Source organism: Erythranthe guttata, chromosome 4, assembly GCF_056151865.1.
Source record: "Erythranthe guttata isolate IM_541 chromosome 4, IM_541, whole genome shotgun sequence".
In the NCBI taxonomy this organism is placed as follows: domain Eukaryota; kingdom Viridiplantae; phylum Streptophyta; class Magnoliopsida; order Lamiales; family Phrymaceae; genus Erythranthe; species Erythranthe guttata.
The window spans coordinates 13319023-13341024 of NC_142536.1; the positions used below are offsets into that span (position 1 = coordinate 13319023).

Sequence of the window (22002 nt, forward strand, 5' to 3'; positions counted from 1 at the left end):
TATTATTAATATTATAATTTGTATTAGCATTAGGATTAAGATTAGAATTAACATTAGCATTACCGTTAGCATATTAGAATTAATATTAATATGACTATTAGTATGCATATTAGTATGAATATTAGCATTATGATAATGATGCATATTAGTATTAGCATTATGATTAGAATTATTATTGAAAATTAGTATTAATTTTAGCATTAACATTAGCATTAGCATTATCATATTAGGAATAATATTAAAATTGGTGTTAGCATTAGCATATTTGCATTTCTATAATGATTAGAAATATGATTCGTGTTATTATTAGAATTAGGATTATAAGTAGAATTAATATTAGAATTCAGATTAGCATTACCATTAGGATTAGGAGAATGATTATAATTAGGATTAAAATTATGATTGAAATTAGTATTAGGATTACAATTAGGGTTAGCATTAGCATTAGTGTTAGGATTAGGATTAGTGTTCATACTATGATTAGGATTATCATTAAAATTACTAATAGTTATAGTATTATTATCAGATTAGTCTTAATATTAGTATATTAGTATTAGTAATGGTAATGGTAATAATGGTAATGGTTGATATTGGTATCAATATTTGTATTGGTATTGGATTGATGTTAGTATTGGTAATGGTAATGATAATGGAAGTGGTAATGCTAATGATATTGGTATTGGTGATGGTAATGGTAATAGTAACGGTAATAACGAAAATTGTCATGGTAATGGTAATGGTAATGGTAACGATGATGGTATTGATAATGGTATTGATATTAGTATATGTATTGGTATTGATATTATATTGGTATTGGTATTGGTAATCGTATTGGAATTGTTAATTGTATTGATATTGGTATTGATATTGATATTAGTATTGGTATTGGTATTAATAATTGTACTGATATTGGTATTGGTATTGGTATTGGTATTGATATTGGTATGCATTGGTATTAGTATATTAGTATTAGTATATTAGTATTTGCATTAGCATTTGTATACTAATATTAGCATTAGCTAATTAATATTAGTAATAGTATTAGACTATTAGTAGTAGCATTAGTATATTAGTATTAGCATTAGCATATTATAATTAATATTAGTATGAATATTAGTATTAGGATTAGCATTATGATTAGAATTAGTATTAAGATCAGTATTATGATTAGAATAATAATTAGAATTAGGATTAGGATTTGCATTACCATTAGCATTAGCATAAAAATATTGGTATTAAGTTAGAATTATCATATTTGCATTTCTATAAGGATTAGAATTAGTATTAAGATTAAGACTAATATTATCATTAAGATTACAATTTGGATTAGAACTATGATTGAGATTAGTATTAGAATTAAGATTAGAGTTAATACCAGGATTATGATTATCAATAACATTAGGATTACTAACACTAATAGTAATAGTATTATTATCATATTAGTATTAGTATTAGGATTAGTAATGGTAATGGTAATGATAATGATTGGTATTGCTATAGGCATTGATATTCGTATTGATAATGATAATGACAATGGTAATAGTATTGGTATTGGTGATGGTAACTGCAATAGTAATGGTCATGGTTATGGTAATGTAAATAGTATTGGTAATGGTAATGGTAATGGTAATCGGAACGGTAATGATATTGATATTGATACTGGTACTGGTACTGGTATTCATTACTTACACAATACGGAATATATTTTTTTTTTCTTTTACTTTTCTACTTATTACTTTGTATTGCATATCATTGATCTTACTATATCAATATTTTTTTTAAAACCAAATATTTATTTTTACGATGAATACCCCGTGCAACGCACGGGTGAAGTACTAGTTATAATGTAATTTTCGAGAAAAAGACAGAATTTCAAAAGTATTTTTAATAATTAAAATGGAATCGAAAATTCGAATCATATGTATTCTAATTTTGATAAATAAAAAAAAAAGAATTCGGAAATAAAAAGTACTACCTCCACAACTGAAAAAAGTGAAACACCAATTTTACCCCTATTCGTGACTTGTAGAAATGAGAGTTTTATACATTTTACTCTTTTAACCTAAAACAAAGTCGCATCACATAATAGATATCTCTACCACCAAAAGGCTCTCCATCCAACGGTTGAAATGACTCGATCTGAAACAAACGGACGGCTGAGCCCATCCAAGCCCTTTCTATTTAAAGCTCCCCATTTTCGATCTCTGTCTAAAACCCTTCCCATTTTCTCACTTCTAGGGTTTTACATCACTCTTCGGTCTTTGAACGAGCCTACACAACAACAGAAACCCATCAAAAGGTAGAAAATATTTCACTAACACCCTTCGTTTATGCATCAGATTTATCGTTTCTTCGTTTATTGTAGTATCATTTTCTGATTTTGATTTTTGGATTTGAACTGGGTTTCGAATTTGGTGTAAATCTGAGTTTCTGGGATTTACTGAGTTCCTAGCTAAGGAAATGAGTTGGAAACCGAGTTAAAGTTTTGTGTTATTTGTTCCCGTGCTCTTTCTGTAGTGGTTTGTTTGCAAATTAGCAAGTGTTTATAGAACCAAATGTTTAGTTTTTGGCTTTTGTTTTTAGATCTTTTGCAGTAAATATAGATCTTGTATGGTTCTGTGCCTTTTAAAATTATTCTGTAAATTTAAATTATTTAAATGAGTGATTATTGTATGATTATGATTTTAAAATAGTTTGGTGAAGTGATGGGCTTTTTAAGAAGCTATGGGTTTCTTTGGCATTTCTTCTTTTAAATGTCTGAAGTTTTGAATTTGATTTCTTTGCGTCGCTGTTTTCAATATTTACAAGTTCTTAATCGCAGTTGCAGGTCAGAGCAATGGCTTTCCTTAGAAAAGCTGGGGGTATATTGGGAAGAATCGCGAGCACTAACATCATCAATTCAGAAATCTCGTTGTCCAAGCCATCGTTCTTACAAGCAATAAGATGCATGTCGACATCAAAACTCTTCATCGGAGGTTTAATAATACCAGCGCTCTCTTTTTATATCTTTTTTTAGTGTGTATCCATTTTGTGAGTTTAGTTTTCTTTTGTTGCATCAAACTTTGTGTAACGTCTTGTTTGATATTGCAGGACTTTCGTACAGTACGGATGACACTAGCCTGAGAGAGGCATTCGATAAATACGGAGAAGTTGCTGAAGGTAATATTACGAAATTATTTTTTTCACATATTTATGTTGCATCCTTATACTTCGTAAAATGCACTAATCATATTTTGGAGTATTAGAGTTTGATGTTTAGTTGTTTCTACTTTGTTTTTATTTCGGGTTTTGAAGCGTAGTCGACTTAGTTTTAAAATGCACAATTAATTTAATAAATGGTCACTAAATATTATATTAATTTCAGCGAGGGTGATTGTTGATCGTGAAACTGGTAGATCAAGGGGCTTTGGCTTCGTTACGTTTTCTTCGACTGAGGAGGCATCTGCTGCCATCCAAGCTTTGGATCAACAGGTGTCGTTATCTTTGTTTTGGCCGTAAATTTTATTTTTCTTTTTTCTTTCGGTACTGTATTTTAGATGTTAATTATTTTGCCATTTCCAACATTGCTTCAGGATCTTCATGGTCGTATGGTAAGAGTGAATTTTGCAAATGAAAGGGCACGTGGCGGCGGCGGTTATGGTGGCGGCGGTGGTTACAGTGGTGGTGGTGGTGGTTACAGTGGTGGCGGTGGCGGTTACAGTGGTGGTGGCGGCGGTTACAGTGGTGGCGGTGGCGGTTACAGTGGTGGTGGCGGTTATGGTGGCGGCGGCGGTGGTTATGGAAACGAAGCTGCGACTGATTCGTATCCTGCTGCTGGTGGAGAAAGCGGGGGTGGTGGGAGCTTTGGGTATGGTGGTGAAGGTCAGAATTCAGGTGTTGCTGACAATGATAGTTATGCCGATAGGAGGGGATAAACGAAGAAGCTCCATCTTTTAATGGATCGTAGTTAATTTGAGTGTTTAAGTTAGTGAAAAAGCTGCAGTGGAGTGAAAACAAAACCAGCTTATTTTATTTGGACTATCTACTTATTTATTATGCTTTCAACTTTTTGTTCAAGTTTCCTTGGAGCATTTGGTTATAGCCGCCTTCCTTGGATTGTTATATTTGGGTTTGTATGAATGTTTTTCGTCTGTTTTGCTATTGGATTTGCCTGAATAATGTTAATAATGTAACTACACAAAGGTTGACTTAACACAGGATCCAATATCTATAATTAGTATGCTGTGGAGCTAGATGTTACACCTATTTATTTACTGTGCGTGGTTATATGTAGATTTTGGTTATATCCCTTGGTATGACTAATAAGCAATTAGTGTTTCCTACTATAAAAGTTGTTAGTAACTATCAAAATGGGATTGTAAATTACTTGGTGGGTTGGTTTTTTTTGGTAATGGGTAGAAAATCAAATATAATACGAAGGTGCAAAATACATTTAACAATAATTATTAGTATATAAAATAATAGGGTAAATTACAAAAACCCCCCTGAGGTATGGTCAAATTACAAAAACCCCCCTCTTGTTTGGATAATTACATATACCCCCCTCAACTATGATTTTTTCTTACACCTCCACCCTTATTGTGCCAAATTCAATATAATCATCTAGATTCCGTGTAATGTGCTCTAGTTTGTATTCGTTTTGTGTAAAAATACAGTTTCCGATGCACTACAAACTGATATACACAAGCTAAAAATCACATATTATGATCATCTTACTTTACAATGTAGAGTTTGAATGGTATAAAACGGGTACAAAAGTGATAATATTTCATATAATCTCGAAAATTCCACTAAATTTGAAGAGCTGAGGGGGTGGTTGTAATTATCCAAACAAGAGGGGTGTTTTTGTAATTTGACCATACCTCAGGGGGGTGTTTGTAATTTACCCAAAATAATAAGGGTACGTTACAACCAATTCCTATGGTCAAATTATGAAAACCTCCTCATGTTTAGGTAATTACAACCAACCCCCTCAACTGTAAATCTTCTTACACGTTCACTTTTGCGGTTTCAAATTTAGTGGATTCTTTGAGATTATATGGAATATTATCACTTTGTTACCCGTTTTATTCAATTAAAACTCCACATTTTGAAGCAAGATGATCATAATATGTGTTTTTTTGACTTGTATATATCAGATTGTTGTGCATCAGAAACTGTATTTTTACACAAAACGAGTACAAATTAGAGCATATTCCACGAAATCTAGATGATTATGTTGAATTTGACACCATAAGGGTAGAGGTGTAAGAAAAAATCATAGTTGAGGGGTAAATGTAATTATCCAAACAAGAGATGTTTTTTCGTAAATTGACATGATAATTATTATTCGTTGGTGAGTTTCGAAGCAGCATCCTGCCTACTTGATGGTTTAACTGTAATAAGGTAGTGTGCACAGATTTAGTCAAAGCAAATTTAGTCAACGTATACTTTGGACATTAAAAATCAGTTTATCTAAATCTATATATCACAGATTCAGAACCAAAACTTTGATTCTGTGTTTTTCCTCTTCATCATCATCCATCAACTACAAAGGATATTTCAGGTTAATTAGTCAATTCCTTCTTCCATCTCTGCTCACATGTTCTCTAATTCCTTCTTCAGGTTAATTTTTCTTTTTTGTAAGTATACGTTAAATTAGTTTGCTGAGTTTACCCAGTATATATATATATATATATATATATATATATATATATATATATATATATCACATGATTAGGATTGAGAATACATGAAAGAGGGAATACTCTTTGTGCAAGAAGGGGTGTAACGAGGTTGTGTTTGAATGACAAATTTTACATTTGTAGAAGTGATTTGGATGTAAGAACTTTCAAGAGACTTCAATTATAAATTATTTTGAAAAATGGGTCAAAATATATAGAGAAAATAGATCTAGGCGTCGATTGTATTCTTTTAGCTTGAATTATAATATTCAATAGAAGATTAAGTTCGCATTCAAAATGATCCGCAACTTCATATTTTCCGCGATTGAAATAATTAGGCAATGTTTGGGGGGTTTAAAACACTACTGTAGCATCCAAATCATGTCTATACGTTTGATAGTACTTTATTTGATAGTTGATAGTACTTAGAAGAAGAATTTGAAACATAACGTGATGTTTGTTTGTTTTTCAGTGAAACTACTTGTCAATTAATTATGTTTGAAGCAGATACAAATTTGGGAATTGTTTTTGAAAAGTTTAACAAAGATGAATTGATTTTAGGGCTACAGTAGGAACAAAATGAAAACGATTGAGAGGGATTCTTTTGACGAAAAATTCTCCAAATCCCCGTGATCTTCTATCATATTCCTTCGATGTGTACGACTCAAAATTAATGTGAACTAATTCTATCGAATCGTAGACTGAATCTTCAGCAATCTCAACTCTTTCTTTAGAACTAGAGGTTCTTGTTTCTTGTTATTTATTTTCATTGTTTTTAGGTATTAAAATACTGCACAAGCCAAGTATGGAATCGTCTTCGTCCGAGCCAAGGGAGCAGATTGCAGATTCTGATGCACACAATACCAACAATACTACACTGGACATGCTGCAACCTTTTCTTGAAATTGAAGACTCTTTTTTCTTTAATTTAGAGAATCAGCAGCCGATAAACGAAATCATGTCCACGTTCGATTTTCTGCAACAAAATGTGGAGTCGTTGAGAGCTAAAGCCACTGTTATCCGAGAAGGATTAATCAAGAATGCAAGGGCTAAAAATAAAATATACCAACAAATCTACACTTGCGCATTGTTTGAGGACGGTAATCCGTGGAGGAAATATGGACAATACAAAGTCCTTAATGCCAGTTACCCCAGGTACACTACTAAATTATTTCTACGTAGTTTATTGCATTTAGTACCCTTGTGATAAATCAAATTGCTAAAAACTCTTATATATTACTATATAAGAGCTTGCTTTTGTTAATATTATGTGCAAATGCTAATGAAGAATGGAAATGCATGCAGGCACCACTACCGTTGCAAACATAAGTTTTCTCAAGGATGCCGAGCATTGAAACACGTGCAACGTATTGAAGAGGATCCACCTCTGTTTAGGACGACATACTGTGGTCAACACTCGTGCAAAGACTTTCTCAATTCTGAGTCATCCCATCAGATCATCATGGACGCTACCGCCGCACAGGAGGATGATTCATCCGTCGTCATGGTGGCTGCCGCCACGAAGGAGGATTCTTTCGTAATCTGGAAGCAGAGCGCGGTGATAAGATCTGACAAAACCCTAATCAAACAAGAAGCGATGGAAGATTGTAATCGAGTGGAATCTTCTCCACTTGATTCCGGTAATTGGGATGCATTTTCATCAATCGGGACGGATCACGGAGATTTGATCGGTTCTGTTAGAGTTAGGAATTGGTTGGTGGAGGTAAATATAGTCGAAACTAAATTTCTTGAATTGGAGAACGAAGTGAAGTCTCGAGGAGTAGAGGAGAATATGGAAAGGATTGAATTACTAAATGAAAGAGTAGAAATGCTTGTCGACGAAAGTGGGCGTTTTGGTAAATTTCGACTCGATGCTAGAGCAGCTGATGTTGAGAAACCGACGAAGAATCAAGCAGAGTCATAAGTATCTGTTAGCAGGTTCCTAGGTGGAGATGGAGAAGCAAAACTTAATAAACGACACGAGTAACTGTGAATATATATGTCCCGAACAACTCAAAAATGGTTCTTTTTTCGCACCCGTCCTCCATTGGTAGAAAAATCATAGAAATATCGCTTCTTCTTAACGTTGAAATAATAAACTAGATTAAGTGTGTATTAGGGAATATTCTAGAAGGTTAATAATGTATTAGAATGATTCATGTATTAGCTTATTCATGTATTTGGTTTTAATTAAAGTTCATGTACTATTTAGAGGGGAAGAATTAAATTAAATAGTAATACATGTACTAGGCTAGATTTCATGTTGGGAAAAATCCTATAAATACCGCATGAACTCTAGCCATTTGTAACAAGTCAAGTTTTCAAGTTTAATAGAATTCAGATATTCTCCTCCACTTCTCGTGTGAGTGTTGAGTGAGTGTGCTCTCAATTTTTCTAACAAAGTGGTATCAAAAGCCAACTTATGTTTGGAGAGACGTAAGTTTGAAGAAAATAATGTCAAATGGAATTCCATTTCAAGTTCCAAAACTCACAAAAGAAAATTATGGAACTTGGTGCATCCGAATGAAGGCGTTGCTTGGAGCTTATGATGCTTGGGAACCTGTCGAGAAAGGAGCTGAGGATGAAGATGCTGCCTCCGTAAAGAAAGATTGAAAATTCCTTATATCCACCTTAATATAAGTAAAAGAGTTGGTGGTTCTCACTAATTATCCTTATATAATATATGCATGGTATTTATGTGCACATTATTAGGATAATAAACTAAAAACCTTGCTTTTATCTACATAAATAATTCATTTTAAATAAAGTTTCTTTATTTTGGTCATTTATGAGAATCTATGGATAAATCATGATCTTGGAGTGCTTGATGGGTTTTCCATTTCAATCCTCCTACGATCTTAATTTGGCCTTCACGAACATTCCCGAGGGTTTTGCGACTTGAATCTTGGAGTTCTTGATGAATTTAAACTAATGCTGAGTCAACTAATGGAAATTAACTAATTGGAGTTCTGAGCGGTAAAGAAAAATGAAATGTCAACAAATGTTAAAGTTAACTAATGATGAGTCAGCTAACCAGAGCTCCAACGACTCGCCGCCAGAAAAAAAAAATTTAAAGAAAAAAAAAGGGAAAAAGTAGATTGTCAACTAATTGAAGTTAACTAATGCTGCTAACCAGAGCTTCGTCGACCCGCCGCAAAAAAAAAAATGATCTAAGTAAAAAAAAATGGATTGTCAACTAATTGAAGTTAACTAATGCTGAGTCAACTAACCGGAGCTCCGCCCATCCAGGACACTGCCGGAAAAAAATCCAAGTTTCAAAAAAAATTGTTTTTTTAATAATAAATACATGAAAATAGTAATAATCAAAATAAATAGGGGTCTTAAGATATAGGTCCCTGGTGACAAAACTAAATAGAATTAATTGACAACCTCAACTAAACATTTGTTTCGCATCCTTTATTAAATTCATTCCAAAATTGTCCTTCCACTCATCTTTATTTTTTTGTTTTTCACTTTAGCATTTTTGACATTATTATAAACAACTTATCTTTTCCTTATTTTTTATTTGAAAATTACGAAAAACAATATTTTTCTTTTTTATTAAATAATATAACATATTTTAAAAGATACTATGGTGTACTATATAGTATACTATGGTAGACTATGTTGTATTATAGATTAAACTGTTATTAAAAAAACATCTACATAATATTTAAAATCACAAAAACAACAAGTTTTTCGTTTTTTTTTTAATTCAACCTACAATTTTTTTTAATTTAATTTATTTTTTGTCAAAATTGTAGTAGACTATGGTATACTACTATGATGAATTACAGTGTACTACAAAACCCTAGCAGCAAAAAAACATTCAATCTCGCCAACCCTAGCAGTCAACGCAGCAGCCGCCAAACCCTAGCAACCAATATTTGTAGCTGTCGCAACCGTAGTCACCTACCAACTTTGAGGAAACCTAGATTTACCATTTTGAACCCAAATCAAGCAAAATCTCTTGAAGATCAAGAAAATCAGATGCAACTAGTAAAGAATATACTTTTAATCAACTCTCCACCATAACCACATCTCATAACCATATCCCCGCCGCTGCCTCGACCTCCACACCCCCCTACCGCCTCGTGCACCACAACCCCTTGCCTCGTGCTACTACTGGAGAAAACAAGAGAGATATACAGGTGAGAGAGAGAAAAAAACGAGAGACGAGAGAGAGAGAGAGAGAGAGAGAGAGAGAGAGAGAGAGAGAGAGAGAGAGAGAGAGCACAATTTCCCCTTCATGTATGGTTTCCCGATGCTTTGGAGGGACCCACTCCTATTTCTGCTCTTATACATGCGGCTACTTTGGTAGCCGCGTGGATTTTTCTTGTAGCTCGCTTTCTTCCTCTTTTCGTAGTTATACCTTATATAATGAAATTAATCTCGTTGATAGACAGACATTATAGTATTATTAGGAGCTACTTTAGCTCTTGCTCAAAAATAGAAAGAGAGCGCCAAAGAACAAAATAAATTTGAATTGGAGAAACGTGAATATGTAAATTTGAAAATTTAGGGTATAATAGCGAGATAGGGATATAAAAAATTAGGGATGTGACTCATATATTATTTCAAACTAAAAATTTAATTAAAAGAATGAATTTTGACTTGTCATATAATTCAAATTGGGTTTTGTTTAATGGTCATAGCATATTGTCCCAAATAAATAAGATAAAAAAAGCCCTAATTAGAGTTTGAAAGGGGTAAAATGAGTATAATAAAACTAGTAGAGTTTATATCAACTTAAACTTTGAAACTACAGTAGGTTTATGTCAAAAATATCAAAAGTCTTGGGCCAACCTCTCATTAAGTAGGTTGGTGAGGGACTATCTCAAATAAACCCTAAAATATATAAATCTAAATCTTTTTATCAAACCTAACATAAACAATTTCAATTTTCGACCAAATAAATATATAATTGAATTTTATACACATATCAGTGGACAAGAGTAACGATTGTCATTTATTTGACCTAAATATTAAAAAAAAAAAAAAAAAAAAATCAATTGCCCCATACCAGTGGATAAGAGTAACGATTTTATAAACAACAAATTAAACATATCATTAAATACCAAATTTATAAGAGTAACGATTTTCATTCATTTGTTTATTCTTTCTTTAAAATATTTTGATAAAATTAAAACCGTCTTCTTTGACCGGTCGGTTTCCGCATCAGCTTCTGCTCCAACAGCTCTTGTCTTCAACCGCAATTCCTCAACCCGGCGGCCGGGGCTGGTCCTTGGCGGAGGCGCGTGGGGAAGTAAACAATATTTGACTATTCAACAAAGGCTGGGGTACCAAAATCTTCACCTACTGACTTAATTAGCCACGGATCTATCTATATTACTGATTAATTTTGCCGAAAATTAGTATAGAGAGAGAGAGAGAGTAGAGAGAGAGAGACCATGGCTACATCAATCTGCGGCGGCCAATTATACACTAGGAGCGAGTGCCTGGGCATCTGCCAGGACTTCCGAAACTTGGATTACGGCGACGCGGTGCAAGAAGAGCTCGAAGCACCGATGCCATGGATAGGCCTCTACATCGCGGCCGCTTCCGCCGTCTGCACTCTAGCAATCGCCGCCGACGCCGTGCTAGGGTTCCGCCGCAGGAAGCCCTGGCTCCCCTGTAAGTACTTCTCTCTCAACGCTTTCTCACTCACACTGCTCGGCGTCTCGATGAAGCTGCTCGTCGACCTCACAAACCTCCACCTAGGCGTCGACGACAAAATCGTGCGCATCAACAGCCTCGTACTCATGTCAACTTCTCTCTCTAACTTCACCACATCTCTCGGCTCAATGACCAACAACGACATTGCGCTCAACTTAGCCGCCTTGTCGATTCTCGTCCTCACAATCATCGGAAACGTCGTCATTAGCGCTGTCCAGATGTTCTCGTTTTTGAGCTTCTTCGATACGGTGGCCGAAGTAGCCGGATCGAGTGCTGCCGTGCTTATGTTGCTACTGATACTATGTGTTTCCGGCGTCATGGTCCCCGCCGCCAAGGCGCAGATCGACCTCGCGTACCGCGACCTCCACAACAGAATATCGATCAAGAATACGCAGAGAGTGGAGTGGGAGGGATTTACAAGCGTCGACGAACTCCGGATCGCTGTGAGGAGGTATTGGGTGATGGCGGAAACCGGGAGCTCGCAGTTTGTGATCGCGCGGTCCGCGACGTGCGTCGCTTCGGGATTAATATGTCTATTGACCGGTCTAGTTCTAGTCGAAGCTCATGTTCGATTGCCTATGATGTACGCTGCGAAATATACGACTACGTCTAACTACAAGTGGTCCACCAAAGTGATTCTCGTTGTTCAGTCTATCGGAGTCGCGATCGGTACTATTGCTCCACTCATGAGATGGTTCGTTGCCGCCCGATTCAAGAGTTCCGATATAGGCACCAAGAGTTTCAAAGAAGAAATGAAGGTCGAGAGCTACTGGACTCAAAAGCTCGTCGATTGGAAAAAGAGACCCGTCTCTGTACATATTCGATCACATACGCTCAGAAAACTTGTTTACAATGCGAAAGGATTGCTTCTCAACTTGTGCATCGGGGTTCAGATTTTGATTGTTGTTGCCAGCAAATTAGTCCTGCTCGCTTCGTCTGTCTTTGTGAAGGGACTTTCGTTTTTCTTTTGCTTCGGCCACATTAATAGTACTAGTCTAAAAAAGTCGTGCTGTCATATTTCCGAGGAATCGGATTACACGAGAGGAGTGGAATCAATGGCTGAACCGGATCAGTCGGATTATAGCCGTTACGTGCTGCTGCTTGAGGGAGAGCCAGAGCTGCCTCAGGGGACACTGAAAAATATATGCAACGAGGTCGATAAGTTGATGAAGATAGGTCGAAAGAATCAATCGAAAAACCTAGTCAAACTTGTAAAGAAATGTGTCAGCTTCAACGGTGTCAGAGAATTCGACTCAATCGAAGTTCCAATCTTATATCAAGAACCTGCAAACTGCTGGTCTATGCCAGTCGTGACATTAACAAGCATTGCAATTTCGCTTCCCAACATCTCCGATCGCAAGTGTAATAATTTATTGAGTGCCGTGAGCAAAGCCCTCTACTACGTGAAGCTCATAGAGAAATCTTCGGATAAAAACGGAGATTCGACCACAGCCGTACGCCATGCGGCAGACATGGCGTGGGTCGGAGTTGAATTTTCGAAGAAATGGCATGGTAAGGATCTTTCGGGTGCTAGTGTCAGAGGTAGTTCCGACAAGGCGACGCTGCAGAATCTTTCGGACATTGCCGAAAAGATTGTTGGAGATTTTTTTAGTAGTACGGATGAAATAACTGTAACAGAAAAGAAAGATTCTCTGATCAACAACTGGCCTGTGAAAGTCATAGCTGCACGCTCGATGTACCGAGTAACTCAAACACTTCTGCTGGCGCGCAAATACGACGTTAGCCTAACGGACGAGGAGTTGTTCGAGAGTTTATCGATAATGATCGCAGACATAGTGGCGGCTTGTCTCACTAATTTAGTGTCTGTAATAATCTCCAAGTGTTATAACAATACCATTGAAGAAAGGGAGGAGAGTGTCCGACAAGCGGCTCTTCTTTTTGGCGAGACCGAAGAAATTCTTGAAATTATTCAGAAAATCGATCCTCCGAGATTGGATCAGGAAAAAAAAGGTAATATACAAGAGTGGAGGGCGTTTATGGAGTTAATGCCGCGATAAACTGTACTTGTATTGTATCCTTGTGTTGTATTATATTCTCTCTTGTTTTAAGTTCCTTTTGGATTAATTCATTTGTTAAGTCTGCAATTGTTTTGTATTTTGTGTTTTCTCTTTTTTCTTTTAATCCGAAATTTGATAGACGATGATGCATATTTTGTAAATATTGAAGACGAATTGAAGGTCGAGGCTTATTCGACACAAAAGCTTGTCGTCCTGTACCGTTACAAGTTGGATCCAACAAACTCAAGAAACTTGTTTATGATGCAAAATGTGGAATTTAATTAATAACAATATGATTGTGGAAACACGTTAGTCAATGCTTTCAGTACTCACGATCGGACAGGATCACTACAGATTCTACTCCGAGTGGAAAATATCTCTTAGCCATCTTACGGCTTATGAAAGTGTGTCATTTTCACGTCACAAAAATAAAATAAAAAATGGTGAAGTTCCTTCCTACCGAAATAACGCCAATTATTTACAATAGAGACATTTGATACTTACATCAAATGCAATTATCATTTTATCGTCTACCGAATAAATTATAGTATATAAAAATTAATATTTAAATAAATATTACATATTTGTTTTCTAAGTGCAATCCATTAGTATAACGTACATAAATAAATGCAAAAGGTTGATTGAATCAGGGTGCACAAATATACTAAGTTTGTTCGATGCCATTTTTTATATTCGCTTTCATTGAGTTTGTGCCACATATGTCGTACAACTGTCTTTCCCTTTGTTTCCTCTCGTCTTATTTTTGCAGATGTATTGTACCCTCAAGCCTGCAGGCGTGTTCGGATTAGCCACTCTGAAATGATGTATAATTTCTTCCGGCCTTACATGAATTTTCTTTCATTGACTTTGTTACTTCATACTGCTCTTGAGTCAAACGACTAGTCGAATAAAATAGATTATGATTATAATTATGATTGCCAGTTTTTCATGGTAAGGCACCACAATCCATGAGAGGCCTTTTTACCCATCTTCTATTTCTATTTTCTATTTCTATTTTTATCTATAAAGTAAAAGTATGAATGATGAATGATGAATATAAAAGTATGAATCCTAGAATAGTGTCTTTCATTTTTTTAGGTACTAAAATGCCCTTAAGAATGGACGTTAGATTGCTAAAATTTTAAGGTTAGCTATGCAATATTATTTATTTTTAGTTAGTTTATTGATATATATTAAATAATTATTATAGTAAGTAGTTAGGTACAGGACAAAGCAGTATGTAAACAGCATTCCATTATTGAATTTAAACATATTAAATTGATAATAATTCGTGTTCCTACGTTTCTTCGTAATTTAATATAGAGTAAAAAGCAGTTTACCCCCTAAACTAAGGGCCGTTTTGCACTTTACCCCCCAGACAAAATTTTTTTGCACGTTTTTACCTAAACTACGTTTTTCGTTGCACGGTGCCCCCTAAACTCAATTTTCCGGCAATTTTGAACGGAATGTTAAATAATGTGCGTTTCACGTGATATTTATGGGGGTAAATTTGTCAATCCACTTAACTGCTATATATTAAATATAAATAAATCATTAAAAAAAATAAAAAAAAAAAAAAGAGAAAAGAGAAAAGAGAAATTATCATCGTCTTCCTAAAGTCAGTAACCTGGCAAAGAAACAATAGGTATTCTCAACTGGACAAGAAATGCTTCCTTTATTGAAACCCACTTTCCACCTTCAACATCCGAATATAAGTTTTCAGGATTTATCAATTTGATGAAATTGGGGTGAATTTGCAGCAGGGATTTCACCTTCAACATCCGAATATAGGATTCTCACTTGAGGTGGATGTGAAGGACGGCGGTGTGGGGGTTGCCTGAGCTGGTGAATCGACCGTCGGAAAGGATCGCATCCGTCGGGCTCGAGCCGATCGCGGCGAGCGTGACTGCCGCCGGGACTGTTGAAATGGCGAGTGCGGCGATTGGTCCGATCGGGAGGCGGAGGAGAATCCAAATCCGCCCCGACACCGAAAGGATCCGAATTCCGACCGAATCATACAAACTCCAATTACCAAAATAGGCGGTTCCTGCTACCAAAAATCGGTCCTCCAAAAAACCCAAAATTGTGGATTTATATATGTAAAATAGAAACGAAAAACGACGAAAACAAAATTCGAATTCTAACTGTTTCGAAGAAATTACTGAAATCTCTGAGCGTGTAGCGTGGGATTGAAGAATGAGGAATTGGCGGCAGTAGCTTAGCGGAAAATGGTGATAATTGTGTGACGAAAATGAAATAAATCTGCTCTTCTATTTTCTGCAAAGAGATTTCCTTCTCTTTTATCCGTTACTAATTATTAATTAATTTTGTCATAAAAATATTCTATCTGTTTAAGAAAGTTACATAAATGTATTTATTATTTATTATTATTGGTGATGAATTGTGTGAGGACTGAGGAGTATTAGTGGATGAATTCACCGGCGGTCAGGTTATTGATGCCGGCGTGAGGAGCCCATTGGGAAATGAAGGGGCCGCGTTTTTCAGGTTACAATCGGCTTCCTTTTGGGTGAGTATGTATAAACGTTTTCTCCATTAATGAACATTTGGAGAAAATTTGTTCAGAAAAATAAAAGAAGGGAAGAAGATGAAGAAGAGAGGAGAGACGATAGAGAAGAGAAGAAGAGATGATGTGGATGCGGATGACAGCTTCTTTTTCATTTATTTATTTATTTTTTTTTCTTTTTTTTTATATTTAGTTGTATTTAATATTGAAGATGCAAGTGAAGAGACGAATTTACCCCTCAAAATCTCACGTGCAAAGCACATGTTTTGACATTCCGGTTAAAATTGCCGGAAAATTGAGTTTAGGGGGCACCGTGCAACGAAAAACGTAGTTTAGGTAAAAACGTGCAAAAAATTTTTGTTTGGGGGGTAAAGTGCAAAACGGCCCTTAGTTTAGGATGCAAACTGCTTTTTACTCTTTAATATATTATCTGGAGTTGAAAAGCATCTCAAAGTTTTATCGATTACTCATCAAACAATAAAATAATGAATTAAAAAATATATATATGGGTCAATGCTGTCCTATCAAACACATGCAATACAGTCACCATTTTGTCAGTTAGCTACCGTTTTAACTTTGGTCAAAGAGATGGCCAAACTCATCTAAAAACAAACGTATTTTTTTAGGTGCACAGTTGTTTCGATCATGTGAGTGTCTTTTAATGTGAACTAGTTGGCCTTTTATTTTCTTTACAAAACATCAAAGTACGTATCAATCATATCTATCCTTTATTATTTATCAAAAAATATATATATATATATATATATATATATCTATCCTTTATTTTTTATTTGTTTGTTGATTGATACTTTCTTTTAGAATATCTATACCATCGTTGAGTGTAGATTTTATACGCAATATATACTTTTATGAGGATTTTTATTAACTTTTATCGATTTAATGGTGCTTAATTACTGGTTTATTGTATTTTAGGTACAATTTGAAAATACGGGAGTTACAAGGATGAAACGAGCAAAAATGGGTTAAAAACGGGCAAAAACGGAAGAAAACAATTATAAGCTGAATTTGGTCTGGCACGGCCGTGTGAAAAACAGTTCATTTCTGGCACGGCCGTGTGAAAACACGCGGAAGACAACTTTTGAGGGTTTTAATCACACAAGGAAACCCGGATTTTTTACCAAGTCGAGCATCTATCGAAGATGAAGACCTGACGAATCTTCATCATAGTTCTTATATTTCGCTTTTCTAATTCTATGTATTTTCCTATTTTTATGATGTTTTTTGTAGAGAACATGAGTAGCTAGGTTTTTAATCTAGGATTTTATTAGAACCCTATGTGGTGATTTGAACCTATTTTTAACTTCTGAAAAAAATTGGAAGATTTTCGAAAAATCTATTTACGATCCATTCCGTCCGATTTCTACCCCTAATTGGGAATTTCCTCATTTCTATTGAATTGGGATTTTCCGAAAAGGGGCTTTGAAAGTGCAATTCATTATGTTGGGATGGAGGAGTATATTACTATAGGGATTATTTGTACTCCCTCGTAAGGAAAAAATTTTGAACCAACCGTCAAGTATATTACATCTTGGTGCATACCCCCTTCATTTGAATATTAATTTTGGATACCCCTAGCTACTTTGAAGATCATAAGGATGCAACACTTATCCGCTTAAAAAATCATTTGTAACACTTATCCCCTTAACATTTAAAATATTATAAACATAACAATCTAATAATTATTGGATCATATAAAAGTGAAAAGTAACTAAAGTTAAATCATTGGAAAATAATAAAAAAGTAATATATATTGTATAGTAATAAACGGAAATATATTTTAAGAAATTAATGAACTACAATAAATTTAAATACTTAATATTACTATTAGTTAGGTATTTATTTCTTAAAATTTATCGATATGAAAGTATTCGATTAAATGGTCCAACAACAATTAAATTTTATTTATTAATTATATACCCAACGCAAGTTAATATTTTTAAATTTTAAAAATATTGCATTTTTCAACATATATTTTTATTCATATAATTTAATTATTCTTCTAGTTATTCCTTTCAATAAAAGAGAAAAAAATTAGGTATTAGAATTTAAAATGCAAATTGAATTGTGATTGAGGGGTAACTGTTACAAATGATACTTTAATGGGGTAAGTGTTATAGATGGTATACTTTAGGGGTGTAAATTATATTTAACCCGATGAGTACTTTAAGTGAAATATATATATATATATATATATTTAAAATTCAGAAAAATAAAATTACAATTAAAAAAATGATGGTGCTGGTGAGCACGATCAAACAACTTCACTTAGAAAAATTCAAGCATTTAGAGATAGTTAGTATCATTTTCATATAACAACTTCCTAACAGACTCCAGCAAGTAGGCCTTTCTATAAGTAAATCGCGACATCAGCTCCCCGAACGACGACGTATTGAGTAATGACAGTTAAAATGTCGTTACATCTGACCCGAATCGAAGGCTTCAATCGACACATGGTTTTGAGTGTGCATTTGCTAATTATCGGAGGAGAAACTGAAACAGCTGCCGCCGATTAGCAAAGCCATTTACCGATGTTGAGTATTGGAATATGTGCAATCTTGTGCCAGTCCTCCCCCTTTCCTCGCTCACATCTCCTTTCCAATTCCGGGCATTTATCCACAAACAGACACCTAAGATTCGTCATTCCTCGGATATTGGCTGGAAGCGACGCTAACTTCGGGCACTCGGAAATATACAGAACTTGAAGAGAAGTCAATTTGTCGAACCACTCGGGCAGCAAATTCAGCTGGGGAAGGCCGATCAAATACATGCAATGCAGCGAAGAGAGGTGTCGCAAGGCTCTGGGTAGAGACACCATCTTCGGGAGGCCACATAGGAACAACTTTTTAAGGCAGGTGTTGAGGTATTCAATCCCCTCCGGCACCTCTACGATTTCCGAGCAGCTTGTTATATGCAATTCCTCCAGGGCAGTGAGGTGTCTCAACCACCCTTGAGGCAAACACGTCACCGTATCACAACTCGCTATCTCCAAATGCTTAACAAAATTCAAGCCTCGCAGCGCCTCTTCTGGTAGAGAGCCTTCGTCTGCTTCGTATATGCACCACGAAGACACGATGTTATGGAGGCTCCGCAGCGTCTCAACTGCGGTACGTGTCATATTCTTGTCGATCTCCACGGAGAGGTCAGAAAGTGTGTCCAGGTCCACCGTAGACAACGATGCCATATTTGAGCTACTGCAACACAATCTCTTCAACTTCTTATTAAGAGACGACGATGAGAGTGATGGGAGTATCAATGAAGCGCAGCTTTGTATCTCGAGCTGCTCGAGATTCGGGAATGCTTCGGCTGATTTCATCGCTTGCTCTTTTAGCAGCCCTTTCAGATTGGGGAGAGACTTCAAATGCAGTGTTTCCAAAGATGGGAAGTACTGTCGGACTCGGGCACTTATTAATGGATCCTCAATAATGTACTCGATCCCCGCCACATTACGTATGAGCAAGGATTTAAGATGGGGTAGATTTCCTAGTTGTGGAAGATGCGAACAATTCCGGCAATCTGATATATAAATATCGACCACTTTGTCCAGAGTCGGACTTGACATCCAAACTGGAAAACACCTACCCGCGAAGCCCTTTATCACTAAATACTCGAGATTTCAGTGAGGTTCGAGTGCTTCAAGCACCTTCTCATCTATCTCTTCTCCTCCTGATTTGGATGCAATTTTCTCACGTTCCCAAAGTAACCACAACACACGAAGATTTTCTTTTGCAGCAAGATTTGCCTTCTTTGCATCTGTTGGATTTTCCACTCTTTCCAGATGGCGGATTTTAAGATCGCCACACAGCTTCAAGCATTCCAGTTCTTCAAGTCGATTACCTCTATTACGACCCACTATGAACAGGCTCAATGTTCTAAGGCCGATAAGTTTTCCAATTTTAGACGGCATCTCCTTCAACGACGTGCATGATTCCAAATACAGATGACGGAGATTCACTAAGTATCTCATCTTCTTGGGTAAAGCCACAAGCTCTTTGCAATCATCCAAGTTCAAGACCTGCAAATTCAATAGACTACACAATGATTTTGGTAGGGTACGAATTCCAGTTCCAGACAAGTTCAAGTGTCTCAAGTGTTTTAGTTTGCCTAGTGCACGGGGCAAATCTACTACCCCTGTCCAACTAGCATCTAATATTCTTAAACGACAAAAGTTTGTTAATACGAAAGACATGTCCATCTCAGGTTTATTACTTGTTGGAAATGCCATCAACTTTCTTCGCAAATTTACTTGCCTGATTTTGCTGTAAGATGCATTTCTGACATTCCTTAGCACTTGTGTTCTAGGAATTTCATTCTCCAGGATTGACAGGGCGAGATCGTGAACAAGATCATGCATAATGAGAGTGGGTTTGTTTGTATCCGGATCTGTATCACATTGCAAAAGTGATCTCAACACTAGCTCGTTACATATTTCTTCCCCGACATCCTCCACTTCCATTACCCTCTTTGATGAAATATATCCATGCGCCATCCACAAAAAGATCAATTCTTCTTTCTGAATACGAGAATCCTTGGGAAATACTGCACAATAAGCGAAACATTGTCTCAATGCTAAGGGAAGATGATGATAACTCAATCTCAGGGTTGGCAGTATCAAATTTTCTTCTTCAGGTAATTCCCACATTTCACTTTCTTTTACGTAAATCCACTCCTTTTCTGTCCTCTTAAATCGCAGCAAACCTCCAAGCGCCTTGGCAGCCAAAGGGACACCAGAACACTTGTTCACTATCTGCCTACCAATGGCTTCCAGCTTGGGAGATAACTCTTTATTACCCTGGCCGAATGCACGTTCTCGGAGAAGCATCCAGCAATGCTCTTCCGACAATCCAGCCAAGTAATGTGGTGCAAGTGTTCGCATTATTTCAGCAACCTTTTTTAATCGTGTGGTGACGATAATCGAACTCCCACTCAAGCCACAAGCCAAAACATCTCTTAACTGAGACCACTTGTCTTGATCGTCGTTCCAAACATCATCCAATACAAGCAAGAATCTCTTTTGGTTCAACAACTCCCATAGCACACGCTGCAAGGAAACCAAGTGCATTAAATCTGAAGCACTTCCACCCCCGGATTCAATCATGGCTTTCAACAAAGTTTTCAGATCAAAATCGTCAGAGACACAAACCCAAATTCTTTTGTCGAAATGGTGAATGACACGTCGATCTTTGTATACTAATCGAGCAAGGGTGGTCTTGCCAAGCCCTCCAACACCATTTATAGGCAGAACCGAGATCTCTTCATTTCCGCGAACCTGGTTGACCAAGATCTCTACAATCTTCTCTGTATCTCTTTCCCTGCCATATACGTGATGAGACTCGTTCAAAGCGGGACCAGTCTCACGTGTAGCAGTGAACTCGGTTGACCTCTCTGCATTAATACTCATCTCACGTAAATGGAAGTTTGCGCGTTCTCCAGCAACCGCGTCCAATTTTCGAGTGACTTGGTTCATCCTTCTTCCAATCTTGTGCCGCAACAGAATCGCCTTCAAACTAATATAACGACTTAATTTGCTGCTTTTGCGCTTCAGTTTCGAGAATTCAGTTGCACACTCGTCCAAAATGTCATCAATCTCATAGGTAAGATCATTGAGCTTGATCAGCCAGTTTTGAATGGCTCTGCTTTCGGGTTGCTTCATTTCGGCATCTTCGAGTACAGATTGAATGGTGGTGAGTGTGCTGGAGAGCTTATTCATCTCTTCGTCCACGCCCATAATCATTCCAATCTCATCTTCGATCAATGAGATCAGTTTTTCAAGAACAATTTTAACGAACGCCTGTGCCATACTCTACAAATCAACACTCACACCAACTTTCAAAATTTTCCTTTTTTTTTTTTTTTTTTTTTTTTTTTTTTTTATTTTTTTTGATGATTGTTTGGAATATGTGAAGATGGGTATACAACTATGCAGATTATCAAAGTAAATGTATCTCCCACATCTCGGATGCAACCCCTCCCTCTAAAAGTCAAACAAGAAAATTGCCAAATATTAATTTAGAATATGAAAATTAAAAAAAATAATATTCTAGACGTAACTTGGAACGAATTCTCAAATTGTTTATGTTTTTTTCACATACTAGTTAGTACC

General features: G+C 36.1%; 4 protein-coding genes across 5 annotated transcripts; 3 read left to right on the forward strand and 1 right to left on the reverse strand.

Moving 5' to 3' along the window:
* Positions 1 to 2173: 2173 nt before the first annotated feature.
* LOC105973469 (glycine-rich RNA-binding protein 4, mitochondrial-like) lies at positions 2174 to 4192 on the forward strand. The gene is made up of 5 exons (XM_012998495.2): positions 2174 to 2299; positions 2828 to 2975; positions 3091 to 3159; positions 3365 to 3471; positions 3573 to 4192. The coding sequence occupies exons 2-5, from the start codon at positions 2837 to 2839 to the stop codon at positions 3912 to 3914; spliced, it is 657 nt and encodes a 218-aa protein (XP_012853949.2). The 5' UTR covers positions 2174 to 2299; positions 2828 to 2836; the 3' UTR covers positions 3915 to 4192.
* A 1142-nt stretch (positions 4193 to 5334) lies between these two features.
* On the forward strand, positions 5335 to 8017 carry LOC105973466 (uncharacterized). Of its 2 annotated transcripts, none has more exons than XM_088816895.1 (3): positions 5335 to 5545; positions 6443 to 6818; positions 6969 to 8017. In XM_088816895.1, the coding sequence occupies exons 2-3, from the start codon at positions 6469 to 6471 to the stop codon at positions 7585 to 7587; spliced, it is 969 nt and encodes a 322-aa protein (XP_088673021.1). In that variant the 5' UTR covers positions 5335 to 5545; positions 6443 to 6468; the 3' UTR covers positions 7588 to 8017. The 2 variants fall into 2 exon arrangements, with proteins under 2 accessions (XP_088673021.1, XP_088673023.1); XM_088816897.1 differs by having other exon boundaries at positions 5492 to 6062; positions 6136 to 6818; positions 6969 to 7975.
* A 3057-nt stretch (positions 8018 to 11074) lies between these two features.
* LOC105973329 (uncharacterized) lies at positions 11075 to 14260 on the forward strand. Its single transcript, XM_088817521.1, has 2 exons — positions 11075 to 13310; positions 14127 to 14260. The coding sequence occupies exons 1-2, from the start codon at positions 11075 to 11077 to the stop codon at positions 14258 to 14260; spliced, it is 2370 nt and encodes a 789-aa protein (XP_088673647.1).
* A 3910-nt stretch (positions 14261 to 18170) lies between these two features.
* LOC105976248 (disease resistance protein RGA2) lies at positions 18171 to 21780 on the reverse strand. Its single transcript, XM_013001530.2, has one exon. The coding sequence runs from the start codon at positions 21697 to 21699 to the stop codon at positions 19516 to 19518; it is 2184 nt and encodes a 727-aa protein (XP_012856984.2). The 5' UTR covers positions 21700 to 21780; the 3' UTR covers positions 18171 to 19515.
* Positions 21781 to 22002: the final 222 nt, after the last annotated feature.